The sequence below is a fragment of the Denticeps clupeoides genome, unplaced genomic scaffold, assembly GCF_900700375.1.
Source record: "Denticeps clupeoides unplaced genomic scaffold, fDenClu1.1, whole genome shotgun sequence".
NCBI lineage: Eukaryota > Metazoa > Chordata > Actinopteri > Clupeiformes > Denticipitidae > Denticeps > Denticeps clupeoides.
Window position 1 is genome coordinate 48,574 of NW_021629813.1, and position 15,538 is coordinate 64,111.

The 15,538-nt window shown below is 47.2% G+C and overlaps 1 protein-coding gene and 1 long non-coding RNA gene across 4 annotated transcripts; both read right to left on the minus strand.

Annotated features, from left to right (window-relative positions):
- Positions 1–260: 260 nt before the first annotated feature.
- On the minus strand, positions 261–1,640 carry LOC114774607 (epidermal differentiation-specific protein-like). The gene has a single exon (XM_028966409.1). It carries the CDS (start codon positions 1,594–1,596, stop codon positions 577–579), a length of 1,020 nt encoding a protein of 339 aa, XP_028822242.1. The 5' UTR covers positions 1,597–1,640; the 3' UTR covers positions 261–576.
- Positions 1,641–4,899: 3,259 nt separating this feature from the next.
- On the minus strand, positions 4,900–14,302 carry LOC114774606 (uncharacterized). Of its 3 annotated transcripts, none has more exons than XR_003744837.1 (4): positions 12,827–14,302; positions 11,222–11,411; positions 6,102–6,417; positions 4,900–5,874 (listed from the first exon to the last, which is right to left on the minus strand). It is a non-coding gene; the product is annotated as an uncharacterized LOC114774606 (long non-coding RNA). The 3 variants fall into 3 exon arrangements; XR_003744836.1 differs by having other exon boundaries at positions 12,235–14,302; XR_003744835.1 differs by lacking the exon at positions 12,827–14,302 and having other exon boundaries at positions 11,222–12,088.
- Between the last annotated feature and the right edge of the window lie 1,236 nt (positions 14,303–15,538).

Consider the following 15,538-nt stretch of genomic DNA (forward strand, 5'->3'; position numbering starts at 1 on the left):
TTTTTTTTTTTTAACTGTTCTGAAATTTGTGAAGACAATAATGCTTCTGATGTCTAAAAAGACAATGCAGTTATGACGTTTCCAGACATTCCAGAAATTAAATGTTTGTTTTCATTTCTTTAATCTGTACATACATATGTGTTTTATTCCATAATATATCACTCTGATCTCATGATTCTCATAGGTATTGCAAATCTGCTTATCCAGAATATACATAATTTTTGGGTATTTTGTTTTTGATGCAACAAAAACAAAAATGCTTAGTTTAATAATGCTAATCATTTAATAATAATTGTCACAATGACAATCGCTTCACTTTCAGTAATACATTGAGGTTAACATATGGGATAAAATCACACCAGTTTCACCAAATCACAAGAGGTACACCAATATATCAAGACTGACAGACTTACATTTTAAGCATTTTAGTTATGGAAAAATGAAACAATGAAATGCTCTATAGGTTATGGCGTATAAGATTACAAAGTAAGAATTCTGTATTTTATTAGTAAGTAGTATTTAGTTTGCTGTGTATATGATATGGTTATAATTCTTTTTTTTACTTTTACTGCATCCTTAAATGTCCTCTTCTTGGTATTCAGCCAAGATCGTGTTCCCAGCCTGGCACCTGTATTCCCCGTATTCAGTCGAAGAGCTATAGCCTGACTGGATCGTTATTTTGACTGGAACCTTCACATCCACCTCTTTTCTCACTACATTCACAGTGAGCTTGGTGTGTGGATGGATGGTGGCTGGTATGGAAATCTTCACACCCTTCTTTTCCGTCTTGGTGTTGCTTGTCCCCTTCTCCACGGTGAAAGTGTTACTCACATTCACATTGACCTCTGATTTCACTATACCAATATCAAACCCAAATGACATCCCCACACTTATCTGTGTAGCATTGCTGAAGTTGAAGCTCTCGGTGACAGAACCTTCATACTCCCGACTGAGCTCAGAGGAGAAGGTCTGCTCATGTTTTCCACGATTCACACCACAGATGGAGTCAATGACGACTGATTTGGTGTTTTCTTCTTTCTTGTCCCAGAGGAGCTCTGCTGTTATCTTGGGTCTCCCAGGTTTAAGAGGACGAGCCCAAGACACTTGGTTGTCAATCCAGCCTATGTTTGGAAATTCTCTTCCAGCTCTGACCAGAATTGAATGACCACCTCTGTTTGGATGCTCATAGAGGACCCATGCTCCTCTGTCCACTCGGCAGGAAGAAATCATATCATTGAAATTGCCAAACATTAAGTTTGTCTCACAGTTGAGGGTAATGCTCCTACCCCCATAGTTTTGATCCTCATACAGTGTGATCTGAGGATTTGTCAGATCTTCTTTCACCTGTTCCAGTGAAGAAATTACCTCATGCCACTCCACTGATCGACATTCACCCTCCTCAAAGTAGAACTGGGCACCCTGACAGTGGGGGTGTTCGTATAACACCCATGGCTGCCCTATGACCTTCACAGAGGAGATACAGTCATTAAAACTAACATCCCGAAGGTCTGGACAATACTCAGTGAACTCCCGGCTCACGCCTTGAAAGTCAGGATTCTCGTACACAAAAATCTTGTTTACAGGATTTGAAGCCATTCCCGTACTCCTGAAGGTTGTGCAAGAGCTGAGAGCAAAAGTGTGTGTGTGAAGAATTCCTACTGTATTTGTAGTGATCTTAGAGTGGGCTGAACTGCACAGAGCCAATCATCTTGTTTAGGAGGGCCTACCAGGTGTGCATATTTTTTCTGCACGTTTCCTGATCAAAGCTGATGCCATAGCTGCTCATACATTTTGAAAGATATTTGTTTATTACTATTAATATCTTTTTATTTCATATCTCAAGTTCGGCTACAGGCGTGTCCACCTGAGGTGGGCTATTTCAGGTTTTTTCTGTTTGAATAGCTTTAATTTTCTGTCATATATACAAGTGGTCTTATGTCATAGCGATCATGTCATCTCATGGCCCACAGGGGGCACTGCAGTGCCCAAGAGACCAACGACCACGAACTGGAACAAAGCAGTTCATCATCCAACATTAAGTCCTGGCAGCCATGTTGGACGTTGCTTCCTCATTGTTGATTATTTCACTTTGCTGCTAAGCCTTACCCAAAAACCCCAAATTGCCCCCCAAAAAATGACATTGCCCAAAAATGATAATGCTCCATGCCATCCACCTGCTCCTGACTCCTTTTTTTCGGGTTGACCTTGTATGAAATGGGCTGGCCTTGGATTTTTGAGCCAACAAACGGAGCAGTTGTCTTGCGGGGTCTGCCTGACCTGGGCTTGTCAAAACCGTCTCCAGTCTCTTCAGATCTTTTTTTTATTCCTCTGTGCTTGACGCTGCGACACATTGAAGGTGTCTGCCACATCAGCAGTGGATCTGGTCTTCAGCCTCTTGATAATCGACACTTTAGTCTCAGGGTGAATCTTAGGCGTGTTGCAGTTGATGTGAAGGTCTAGTGTACTGGGTTTCTTTTTATACACACCTGAGACCTAATTATTCATTATTAGTCAATGAAGCTCATATGACAAGGCGACAACACTTATGTCTTTGCAAAAATTGACTCAATGGGCTTTAGCAAGCTTTCACTATTGAAATACTTTTTGACCATTTTGTTTTGCACTGAAATATTATTACAAAAGCTGTTGGGAATAAAATTAGCCTTTTCTTGTAAAAAAAACCCCCAACTTTTTAGCACTTGAGGTCAATTTGTACACAAGAGACAAGACCTTTGTCAGGGACTTTACACTACATGTGACATGACTTGGCATGACTTTCTTCAAATTGATTAAGTCAAAAAAGTTGAGTGCGACACCAGAGATTAGTTAAACTACATATTTATGTATCAAAAAGATAATAAAGGGCCATAAACGTAGTAGGATAGCACATGCTATGACAAGGTAAGGATGGCACCTGGTGGTGCTGTGGCCCCATGACCTGACACTTGACTCGATGAACTAGCCTAAATCAGTAGCAATGAGAGCAGTGCAGGCAGTGAGTAAAGTACTAGAGTAATCCCATAGAGCTACCAATGCTTTGTTAATCAACTTCCCTTACACAGTTTGGACAGAGAATGATCCCTCTGATCTTGTAAAGTAAAATAAGGCCTTTCTTAAATCTGAGATGAAGGGTGTCAGGGTCCAACCTAAATTATTTTTGGGGTGATTTGTTGCCTCTTCATTGACATGGTGAAGAAGTTCCATGTGTGTCAGATTGTAGTCTTGAGGCAACAATCTGAGTCTTGAGACTCCACAGCCCACTTCAGTTTGCCTACAAGCCTCTCTCACTTGGAGACCGCTGGGAGCACTGTGAGAATCGTCTTCTTTTATTTGTCTCCCGCTGGAGAACACAGGAGTGAATCATCACCTCACAACATGTATTACCTCACCAACCCACCACAGTATGTGAGAACTCAGGGTTGTGTGTCAGACAGGGTGGTCTGCAGTAGGATGGGCCCCACAGGGAACGGTTCTGGCACCGTTCTTCTTCACCATCTTCATCTACACTGTAGACTTCACCTACAACCTACAAGATCTCTGATGACTCTGCAATAGCTGGCCTAGTCACAAATGGGGATGACGAGGAGTACAGATAACTGACTCGGGACTTTGACTAGTGCCAGCAGAACTACCTCCAGATCAACACTGGAAAGACCAAGGAGTTGGTGGTAGACTTCCGCAGGCACAAACTTCCTCCATTACAACCACTGAACATCCAGGGTAAGGACATTGAGGCTGTGGAGAGCTACAGGTACCTTGGTGTTCATCTGAGCAATAAACTAGACTGGACTCACAACTCTGATGCCCTCTAAATGAAACGGCAGAGCAAGCTGTACTTCCTGTAGAGGCTCAGGTCATTTGGGGTGAAGGGCCCACTCTTTTATGACTCTGTGGTGGCCTCAGCTATCTTTTATGGTGTGGTCTGCTGGGGAGGTAGCATCTCTGCTGGGGTCAGAAAGAGACTGAACAGGCTGATCCGGAGGGAGAGCTCTGGTCAAGGATGCCCTCTGAACCCAGTGGAGGTGGTGAGTGACAGGAGAATGGTAGATAAGCTATCATCCCTTTTAGACAACATCTCCCACCCTATGCAGGAGACCTTGACAGCACTGAGCAGCTCCTTCAGTGGCAGGCTGCAGCAGAATTTTGACAATGAACGGGGTATTTATTAAATGTTGACAAATGTTATTTCAGCTATATACATGTTAGATGGTACAAAGTGAAACAAATTATCATTTCTCTGGAACCTGGTGCTACATGTAACATTTGAACAATTAAAAAGTTACATAGTGACAAAGTGCACATGTGTGACACAGACAAACTGTGCTACATAAAGTGCAAACAGGGGATACAGGCAGTGCAAGATGTAGACAACAATGAGACAGACAGCACTAAATTATAGAAATGAGTAACAAATGCTCAAAGTAAAATAGTGCAAACTTTGAATTTTGAATGGTGCACTAATAGTGTGCAGTGGTGGAGGAAGTACAGAAGCTTAGTACTTAAGTAAAAGTACAAGTAACCTGCAAAATATGTACTCAAGTAAAAGTAGAAGTGCTACATCAACAATCTTACTTAAGTAAAAGTCCTAAGTACTTACTTTTAAATTTACTTTAAAGTATATTTTTTAAGTAAAAGTACTCACACAATGGTTTGTCTCAACATCTGGGGTGTGCCATTTTGTAAAAGCATAGTACATATACTGACTTATGCCTGTACTGATGTCATTGCTCGGAATAATTACAAGCAATTATACAGTATATGTGTATTGGAAAGTTTGGTGTGCTTATTGTGCATGCACTCTGCAATACTGTGTGTACCTTAGAATTATGTGGATGACAAGTTATATACTAGGTATTACCCACTAATATACCATTAAGATAAACCAATCAGGACATGATATATCTTTAAATCATTTATGTACTTGCAAAACTATTCAACACTTCTGTTAAGAGCGGTAAAAGGGCAACACAACAGTAACCAAACACCAGTGGTGGGGTGGTGCTCTCAAGAATATGGCAGTACAAGTGGCATTGCGAGCCCTTTAATCAACTTCGTATCATCAGCACATTCTGTTCAACAAGAGTTGCCCTGGCTTGCATGAAAAAAAAATGTAGCGCAACTGTAAAACTAGTAAATACAAAGTTTATGTTCCAATGATTGCAGAAAAGCAAAAAGCATTGGCCTAATAATGGATAACACAACACTTAGTCAATACAAAAGGCAGATGTTAGAATGAGAAACAACAAAAATTTTGACCGTTGACTGGGGTGTGGCTCTCTTAAGAATATGCCAGTATAAATGCCATTCAGACCCCTAATCAACCTAGAATTATCAATACTTTTTGTTTAGTTTTTTCTTTAACAAAACACGAGTCTATATGAAAAACAGATGTAATTGTAAATCTTGTCAATGATCTATTATTTGCAGAAAAAAACAATATTGTGTAACTCAACACTTACAATACAAATACAAAAGGCAGATCTTAGAATAAGAAACTTAAAATGAAGGACCATCAAATGAAAACTTTACCACTGGCCAGGCCATCAAAGATCAGAGGGTGAAAATGGCTCTCTCACGAACATGAGAGTATAAGTGCCATTTGGTGCCCTTATAAGCACAGCATTACCAGTGATTTTTGTTCAATTTCAAGTTTTTTGACCCTAGCCTGCCTCTTTTTGCAGAAAAGATGTGCCCTGCTGGACTTTAGAGTATCTATGGAGGCAGCTGAGTTGGCCAGGTAGGCATCCAGCTGTCTTGTGGTTTCTTGGACATTTCCCTTCATATGGCCAAAGAAGTCCTCCTCCTCTGACCCAGAATGGCTATCTGGTGATGAGGCTTGGTACTCCTCCAAGTGACTCTTGGTGTAGTCCATGCCTACATAACAACAACCCAAACACAGAATACAGGAAACATTAAGCTTATATGAAGAGTACTGTCTCTCTAACCTTGTAAAAACCATTATTATCACTTTGGAATTTCCTATGATCTCCTAGATGCAACAACATATTTCAGATTAACTGGCAGGATCAGAAAAGGTTCTTTGCAAGGTTTCCTTATCAATTAAACACTTGCCAATGAAATGAATGATTTAAATTACTTACCCAACCTTAGCAAATCCTCATTGCTTGTCCACGATGTGCGAAACTTTGGAAGTAAAATTGCAGCAGCATGAGTTCAGGGTCAGCAAGCATGTCACCAAACCGCCATTGTATTCCTTCTTGAAGGGCAGAGATCAGTGGCTGGCAGAACTTGGATGACTTTTGGAGGCGGTCCAGCTTCACAGTCAGGACGGTTATAGTTGGTAACAGCCATCACATGTGGACATCCACCTCTGCCTGCAACATGTTGACTGCCATGGATACTGGGTTCATGGTTGATGCATATTCTGTTAAGAAAGCAAGTTCTGCAGGGCTGAACCTGTAATACACAGTATTGGAATATGCAGAATGTCAACAAGTGATATAAGGAATTTGTCACACACCTAGATATACATAATGTTATTACACACATCATTCGACAAACTATTTTTAATTATGTCAGATTGTGTCTGCAAAAAGTTGTTAAAATATGAATTTGTGGCCTGTCAGCATAGATATGAAACAGACATGACTGATATGCTTATTGTGTACTAAGTTATCTAAATAATTATAGGCTCTACTACTGCAGTTCAATTAAACGAGGTGTAAATGATTAGTGAACAACAATATTATGGCACACAATCCATAGCCAACCACATCATAACTGTGCATCTGCTCCAAGTCAAACTTACATGGGGACTTTAAGTGCAATGGTCACTGCTCTGACAGCTCCTTCCCCACTTTCTCTAAATATCCTCAGTAGCCGCTCAACTGCAAGGAAGAGAGAGTTCTATCTGGTATCAACTGGACAGATGAGTTGCAGTTTGCACTCCCTTTCAATAACCTCCGCAGCGATAGATGAGCGGGCACTCTTATTCCAAAGAGCTGAGCACTTGGCAAATGCTGCACGAGACATCTTCCTGTACACAACATTTGATTCAGCTTTTTTAGCATCCACAGTTGAGATCAAATTCAAAAGATGACAGGCACAACAGTGATGTTTTGGGAGTTGATATTCAGAGCACTCATCTTCTTCCTTCATCAAAGCCTCAACTTCAACACCCTCTGTCTCCTCTTCTGGATCATCTTCCTCCACACTGTCATTTACATTTTCCCTCTGTTCTTCAGTTAAACTTCCTTCATCTTCACATGCAAAAACTCTGAAGGCCTTAATAAAGTTTGAGGTTGTCAGGATTGCCTGCAGCTGGGCTCCACACCGGAATCCAATCCTGACGCCCCATAAATGCCGGAAGTTTCAGCCCGTTCGGGGTCGCTGGCATTTTCGTGAACTTTAGTTGGTAACACTGTTCGTAGTTTGAGTTCTGGCAATCGCCACACGCCTACGGGTTAGTTTTAGTTTGTCTGTATTTAAGTTAAATCGTTTTCGGCCACCGCGCCCGTCTTTATTTGTGTTTATTGTTTATTTAATAATAAAAACCCCTTCCCAGCATGTCAGACCTCTGCGCTTCCTTCCCCCGTAAGTCCGTAGTCGTGACAGAATGCCAGCGACCCCCCCAAAGGCGCAGAGGTTTGAAGCAGAGGAGAAGAAACGCCGCGAAGGACGCAGCCCGGCGCGGCGAACGCGGACGCCAGGGGAGAGACGCGCCGCCCGTTCTGGTGGAGCCTTTTCTCCCCGAGAAGCCGTGGTACGCGGCGCCGCGTGATGACGTCACCCCCGGGAAACTCCGCGAAACCCGGAAGCGACAACGTCGGCGGGTGAGTGGGCGGAGCGAGGACGTTGGCGTCGGCAGCAGCGAGGAAGTGACGTGGGCAGCGAGCGCAGAAGATGCGACCCCCACGATCTTTGCCATGTCGAGCCAAGAACTCTGCGCTCTGCTGGCAAGGCTCCCCGTGGACTGGGACGACACGGACGATGACGAGAGCACGGGAGACGAGAGTTGGGCTCCGCCCATCGCGCCAGTCTGCGATCGTCGCAAGGTCCGTGGGGACCCACGTCACTTCCAGGGGGGTGAGAAGCGACAACGGCGGTGTCCCTCCAGCGAGGAGGTGGGCAGGCTCCAGCCCGAATGGCCAGAGTACTGTCCCTGGGAGTTGATCGCACCCTGGGTCCAGGATGTCCGCAGGGTGGACGACCCTCGGAGTCACAGGTGGGAGGACACGGATGACGAAAGCGACAATGACGTGGATTTTCGTTGGGCAGTCGGGGCCGGGATGGCTCCACCCAGCGCGCGCGTCCGAGATTGTCGCGACATCCGTGAAGATCCACGTGACTTCCGAGGGTATGAGGTCGACACGGACCAACACGAGGATGACGCCGATTGGGCAGTCGGTGCCGGGATGGCTCCGCCCATCGTGCCCGTCCATGATCGTTGCGAGGTCCGTGGAAACCCACGTCAGTCCCAGAGGTGCGACAACAGTGAGGAGGAGGACAGCGATGCGGGGGTAAGCTGGTGGAACAGGGCGACAGGAGGTCGCCAGCCAGCAACTGCACTGCCGGAACTGCCTCACAGGGAAGATGCCCTCCCAGCTCCAGTCGCCGACCCGCCTTCCCTCTGCTCGGACGTTCCCCAGCTGAACGGCAGCGCATCACCAGCGCCCCCGCATGCTGGAGAAGACGTCCACCACCCCCCACGCCACACGGCCACCACCATCTCCAGCGACGTGCCCAGCCCTGTGTGGGACAGCCAAATGGTCCCAGGACCCTTCAGTGGGGCAGCAGACACGGACGAGATCACTACCATCCTCACGTGTCTGACTGGATCAGCATGGGGCTGGAGCACAGCCCTCTGGCAGCAGGGAGAGACCGACAGGAGTTTTCGGGACTTCCAGCAGAGACTGAGGGCGGAGTCTGATCGGCCAGAGCCTGAGCCAGGGATCGAACTCTGCCCCTCCACCACATCCAGCGCCAGTCAGGATCCGGGGCAAGAAGACCAAGCACTGGCGGGCGACGAGAAGGTCGCGCCTCCCGAGATCCTGGCTGTGCCCCCTGAGGAGGTCCCGGAGAGCCCAGAGAGGGAGCCAGACGACCCTCTCTTTTGTCTGTCTCTGTCTGTGTGTGTGTGTGTGCGTGGTATATGTGTCCGTATGTCGCCCCCACTTCCCCTCTTTGTGTCCACCAGATGGCGACCCAGCCGCGGAGCCGAACCCCAGGGAGGAGGTTCCTGACCCGAATGTGCTGGTCCAAGGCGAGGTGGACAAGCCCCAAGGTACCCCTAAGTCCAGCCGGGGGGGGTGCTCCCCCAAAGAATTTTTTGGGGGGGTGCAGTTCGGGTTGGGGACTCCTCCTGAGGGGAGGGGAGGTGGGGAAGCGATTGAGCTGGGTCCTCCGGTAGCCAGTGAGGAGGGCGGGCCAGGCATGGGCCTGCGTCTGCCTCCAGAGGGGTGGAGCGCCATAGAGCCCCCGGGTAGGCATGAGGACCCAGCTGGGACAGGCAGGAAGAGGGCCTGCTTGTCCCAACGGACGCAGAAGGGGCTAGCCGGATGGTCTGGCAATGCCCCCCCCTTGGCACCAGGGCCGGGCAGCGAGAGGGGCTGCATAGTCCCAGAAGGCACCAGCCTGGGGTGCCTGGAACAGTCGCCGGAGGTTCTGGGACAATCTCCCTGCGCGGTGCAGGGGGTGACACAAGACGTGTCAGAGGGGACGTGTGGAGACAGGGCCCACACATACCCAGATGGATCGGCCCTGATTATTGTGTGCAGGTACGAGAGTCCAGGGCCGCCATGCGGGACCACGCCGGGGAGCCAGGCCGAGGGTCCGGGGCCGCCACGCCTGACCACGCCGGGGAGCCAGGCCGAGGGTCCGGGGCCGTCACGCCTGACCACGCCGGGGAGCCAGGCCGAGGGTCCGGGGCCGTCACGCCTGACCACGCCGGGGAGCCAGGCCGAGGGTCCGGGGCCGCTACGCCTGACCACGCCGGGGAGCCAGGCCGAGGGTCCGGGGCCGCCATGCGGGACCACGCCGGGGAGCCAGGCCGAGGGTCCGGGGCCGCCAAGCGGGACCACGCCGGGGAGCCAGGCCGAGGGTCCGGGGCCACCAAGCGGACCACGCCGGGGAGCCAGGCCGAGGGTCCGGGGCCGCCACGCCTGACCCCGCCGGGGAGCCAGCCCGAGGCACCGGGGCCGCCACGCCTGACCACGCCGGGGAGCCAGCCCGAGGCACCGGGGCCGCCACGCCTGACCACGCCGGGGAGCCAGCCCGAGGGCACCGGGGCCGCCACGCCTGACCACGCCGGGGAGCCAGCCCGAGGGACCGGGGGGCCGCCCACGCCTGACCACGCCGGGGAGCCAGCCCGAGGGACCGGGGGCCGCCACGCCTGACCACGCCGGGGAGCCAGCCCGAGGGACCGGGGCCGCCACGCCTGACCACGCCGGGGAGCCAGCCCGAGGGACCGGGTCCTCCAAGGGGAGGATACAGCAGGGCAGGAGCCCTGTGGTTGCCGCCGTCCGCCCCGCCGCCTCCACTGATGGTACTGTTGGGGCTCCGAGGACGTAGCCCTTGGAGGGGGGGCTCTGTCAGGATTGCCTGCAGCTGGGCTCCACACCGGAATCCAATCCTGACGCCCCATAAATGCCGGAAGTTTCAGCCCGTTCGGGGTCGCTGGCATTTTCGTGAACTTTAGTTGGTAACACTGTTCGTAGTTTGAGTTCTGGCAATCGCCACACGCCTACGGGTTAGTTTTAGTTTGTCTGTATTTAAGTTAAATCGTTTTTGGCCACCGCGCCCGTCTTCATTTGTGTTTATTGTTTATTTAATAATAAAAACCCCTTCCCAGCATGTCAGACCTCTGCGCTTCCTTCCCCCGTAAGTCCGTAGTCGTGACAGAGGTATTATCTGTAGTGGTCCTAACAATTTTTTCACGGACGCTGTATTCTGTATGAATGTCATTGAGAGTACTGGCTAGCATGTCATAAGTATGTGCCCCTTTCAGCCTTTTTCAAGATAGAGCAACAGACTGTCTTTCTAGGTTATCTGAAATAAATCTAGTGGGCAGTAACCCGAATTAAGCTTTGCCTATGAGCTGTCCAACAGACTGTAGTTGTGGCGATGTATTTAGCAGTCTGCATTGCATTCTTCACTCCATCTTTCATTCGCTTTGTGTGCTAATCTATTCTCTCTCTCAATGTTGTACGTGACATGACTGGGTAATCTGGGTGATTATGCTGCATTAAATTAACGAACTCACGCTGTTCTACTACACCAAAAGGGTGCAAAAAAAAAAAGTTGACCACCGCAAGGTCCATGGTCTTCTGAGAGGCTTTGGTGTTGTCAAGTTTCCGCTGCTTTATTGAAGAACCCTCACCAGCAGATGATGTTCCCCTCTTTTTAGTTGCAGTTGCAGCCAGGTACTCCTTCAGAAGTGATCTGTGCTTTCACTATAATAGATAGCAAAAATAACAATGATATACTGTAAGTGTTAATTATTCATTCTTACAATTTAATTTAAAACATTTGTAATCCTAGATCTTCGAACAAAGTAACTAGCACAATCAAGTATATTATTAGGCCTATTTACTGTGCTAAACTATGTATATAAACCTTATAATTACGAGAGAAATATGTGACAAACCCAGGAAATACAGGAGTGTTGGTCTATTGTGATCACATCTCTAGTCTGAGATGACTACTGATTGTGAAACAGGCGGAAAGCACCCCTTCCAGCCAAGCTGGACCAGTGTTGTGCATGAACGGTTCATTGAACGCGTTCCTGTTTTTCGTGAACGCTGAACTGAACGAATCAGTTTACAAATTATGAACGTGAATGTGAATGACGTTCACTCTGGCGAGACTGAACGGCGCTCACGTTTTAAAGTTTGCTGATCACAGGCTAGCATGGCTGGTGCTTCGAGTCCGAAAAAATAAAATAAATAAAGAGCGAACGTGAACTAGTTCGTTTTTTTAGCTGTGAACTGGCACAGCTGTGAACTTCAAAATTGTAAAAAATTAACTATGAACGTGAACTAGTTCTTTTTCAGTGTGAACTGGCACAACACTGAGCTGGACACTATGCTAGCAAAGACATTAAGCTATCTTCTCCGAGCTAATAAACCAGTTTTATCCTACCACCGTGTTAAAAAAATGATGAAGCTACACTGGTGTGATTTTTATACTATTTCTGTAAGTCAACATACATTTCGCTAGATAATAGTATCATAACATGTCATAACATACCCAAAAGCATAGCATAGCATAGCTTACCTCTATATGTTTTTTCAAATTTGAAGGGGAGTTTTTAAATGCCAACAATTCTTTATGTTGAGGCTGGCATGGGATGCAAAGAAATCGCAAGGACTCATTCTTTGTACTCAAATAAATTTCTTAAATACGGCCAAGGATTTCTTTGTGATTCAGAGCTGCAGGGCTCGTGTTCACGCTCAGTTGATGCAGGTTCTGGGTCCATGTTGAATGTCTCGTCTTCTTGAAATCAAGCCGGTCTACCAGCTCGTGCTGCAACTGACGCGCGCTCTGCCATCATTGGAGCTAATAAAGCCTGACTGGTAGGAAATGGCAAACAACGCCAGAACGCAATAAGCTAACTATTATTCCATGCAAGATTTTGAGGAAATTGTGTTCATAAAATGTAACGAGTAACGGCATAAATTGTAGAAATGTAGTGGAGTAGAAAGTACAGATTATTGCCGAAAAATGTAATGGAGTAAACTAAAAAGTATGCATTATTATTTTTGCTTAAGTACAGATATGTAAAAATCTACTTAAGTACAGTAACGAAGTACAAATACTTTGTTACATTCCACCACTGATAGTGTGTGTGTCAGAGTCAAAAATTTACCGAGTGTTCAGGATTCTGATGGCCTGTGGGATGAAGTTGTTGCACAGTCAGGCAGTGAAGGCCTGAATGCTTCAGTACCTTTTCCCAGATGGTAGGAGGGTGAAGAGTGCATGTCAGGGGTGTGTAGAATACTTCACAATGGTGGTGGCTTTCCTGCTGGTGGCTTTTCCTGCAGCATGTGTGGTAAATATCCGTGATGAAGGGAAGAGAGACTCTGATGATCTTCTCAGCTGTTCTCACTATCCAACGTAGGGTCTTGTGGTCCAATACGGTGCAATTGGTTAGGATACTGTCGTCACGAGTCCCTCTGTAGAAGGTGGTGTGGATGAGTGGTGGGGGATGGGCTTTCCTCAGCCTTCGCAGCAAGTGAAGATGCTGCAGAGCTTTCTTGGCTGTTGAGGTGGTGTTGAGATCCAGTTCTCCTCTAGGTGAACACAGAGGAACTTTGTGTTCTTGACTATCTCCACACAATATCCGTCGATGTTCAGTGGTGAGTGGTCCCTCCGTTGTCTTCTGAAGTCAACAATCATCTCCTTTGTTTTGCCCACGTTCAGAAATAGATTGTTGTCCATCAGTCGTTGCACCTCCTCTCTTTATGCTGACTAATTGTTCTTTCTGATCACTGCACAGTTGTGGGTCAACAGGGTGAACAGCATTGGACCGAGCACCGAGTGTGGTGGTGCTGGAGACGCTGTTCTTGATCCGAACAGACTGAGGTCTCTCAATTAAGAAGTCCAAGATCCAGGGGTCACTGTCCCAGGTTTTAGTTCTGTTTCAGTCCAGTTCACATACCTGTGCAGTCATCCACAGGTTTGATCATGTGGTGATGGACTTGAAGACTGTAATGTCATCAGTGCATTTGCTGATGTAGCTGTTCACTGATGTCGTGTACGCCTCCAAGTTGATGATGTTGTCGCTGTTGGTTGCAGCGTCTCTAAACATTTGCCAGTCAGTGCACTCGTATCATTCTTGAAGAGCAGAAACGACTGCTGCAGGCCAGGTTCTCACCTGCTTCAGAACAGGTTTTGTGTGTTGGACAAGTGGTCTGTATGCTAAATTAGCATAATAGTGATGTGGTCTGATTGGCTGAGATGGGGCGGGGCTCCACCTGGTATGAACTGGTGAATTTAGTGTAGACAATATCCAGTGCGTTATCCCTTCTTTTCGCAAAGTCCACATGTTGATGGAATTTAGGGAGATCTGACTTGAGAGTTGGATAGTTAATCTCTGGCGACAATGATAATAGGACTGACTGAAGAGCGTTTCCCGCACTTCTAGTTTCTGAGAGAAAAGCCAGAAACCAAGCTGCAGAGAGGCCGCCTGGTCCATTTAGAAAACAGGGAACGCCTCTGTTGACCAACAACAACAACAACATTGTTGACACCCCCCACACTTGACCCTTCTGCACACAAGGAAAATCTTCACACAAAAAAAACTGTAGGCGAGAGATAAAAAGAAAAGAAGAAACCCTGTGAAACAGAAGGAGTGATACAGAGAGGGACCCCCTTCCAGGGTAGAGTGAGCCTGCAAATGGTGTCAGATCAGGGTTTCTGATGATTTGTCCAATAAATAAAAAAAAAAAGTCCAACAGTTGTATGGTTGAACAATTCCAGAGTGTAGTCCAGTGTCATGGTCTACATTATGTGTCCATTATGATGTTACTGGTACATTTGAAGATCCCTTAAGCTGTAGTTGTTACGGTGGTGGTGGCTGTGGTGACCCTCTGGTTTGTTTCATGCTGAGTCAGGAACCAGGATTTATCTGCTGTTCTCTTCACTGGAGTTTGCCAGTGGGCTGTGTGCTTGATTCCGTGTCTCAGAGAAAACAAACAGAAGCAGCGGCAGACGGTTGATTTGTACGACTGATTGTGAAATATGTGGTAATAGTAGGATATTGGTGCTGCAGTGGCCTGGTACCCTAACTAGGACAGCCTAACTAGGGAGAATTTAACACTGTCTGTGTCTAACAGGGTGACTGTGTGATAAATTGGACTTTATAATTGACACTGTCAAAGTGAAGTGAAATGTGTGTCTGGGACTTTAACAGAAGGCCTGAGAAAACAGATGGATTAGATTTAAACACTGACACTGTGTCTGAGTCCTGGACACTGACTGGCAAGCCGTTCCACAACTGCGGAGCTCTATATGAGAAGTATCTGCTCCCAGCTGTGCCCTTCTGTACTTTCGGTACCAGAAGTGACCCCGCACCTGTTGATTGAAGGGGGCGTGGCGGGTCGTAAAGAAGAAAGTTGATGAGTATCCACGGTCTAATGTCCTTCAGACAATTCTCTATTCTGTTCAGGTGCTGCCTCTCATCTGGCATTGCTGACAGATACAGCTGTGTGTCATCAGCGTAGCAATGAAAGCTAATACCATGTTTGCGGATGACGTCACCTAAAGGTAACATGTATAGGGATAATAGTAACAGACCTAGGACAGAACCTTGTGGAACACCAAATTCTACTTTACTATGTGAAGATGAATGACCATTGATGTCCACAAACTGATAACGGTCGGTCAGATATGATCTGAACCATTCAAAGGCCGTTCTCTTAATCCCAATAACATTGTCTAACCTGGCAAGGAGAATAGCGTGATCGATAGTGTCAAACGCTGCACTCAGATCAAGCAGGACAAGCAGCGAGATGTGTCTCTGAGGCCAACAGCAGTTCATTAACAACTTTAACCAGTGCTGTCTCAGTGCTATGATGAG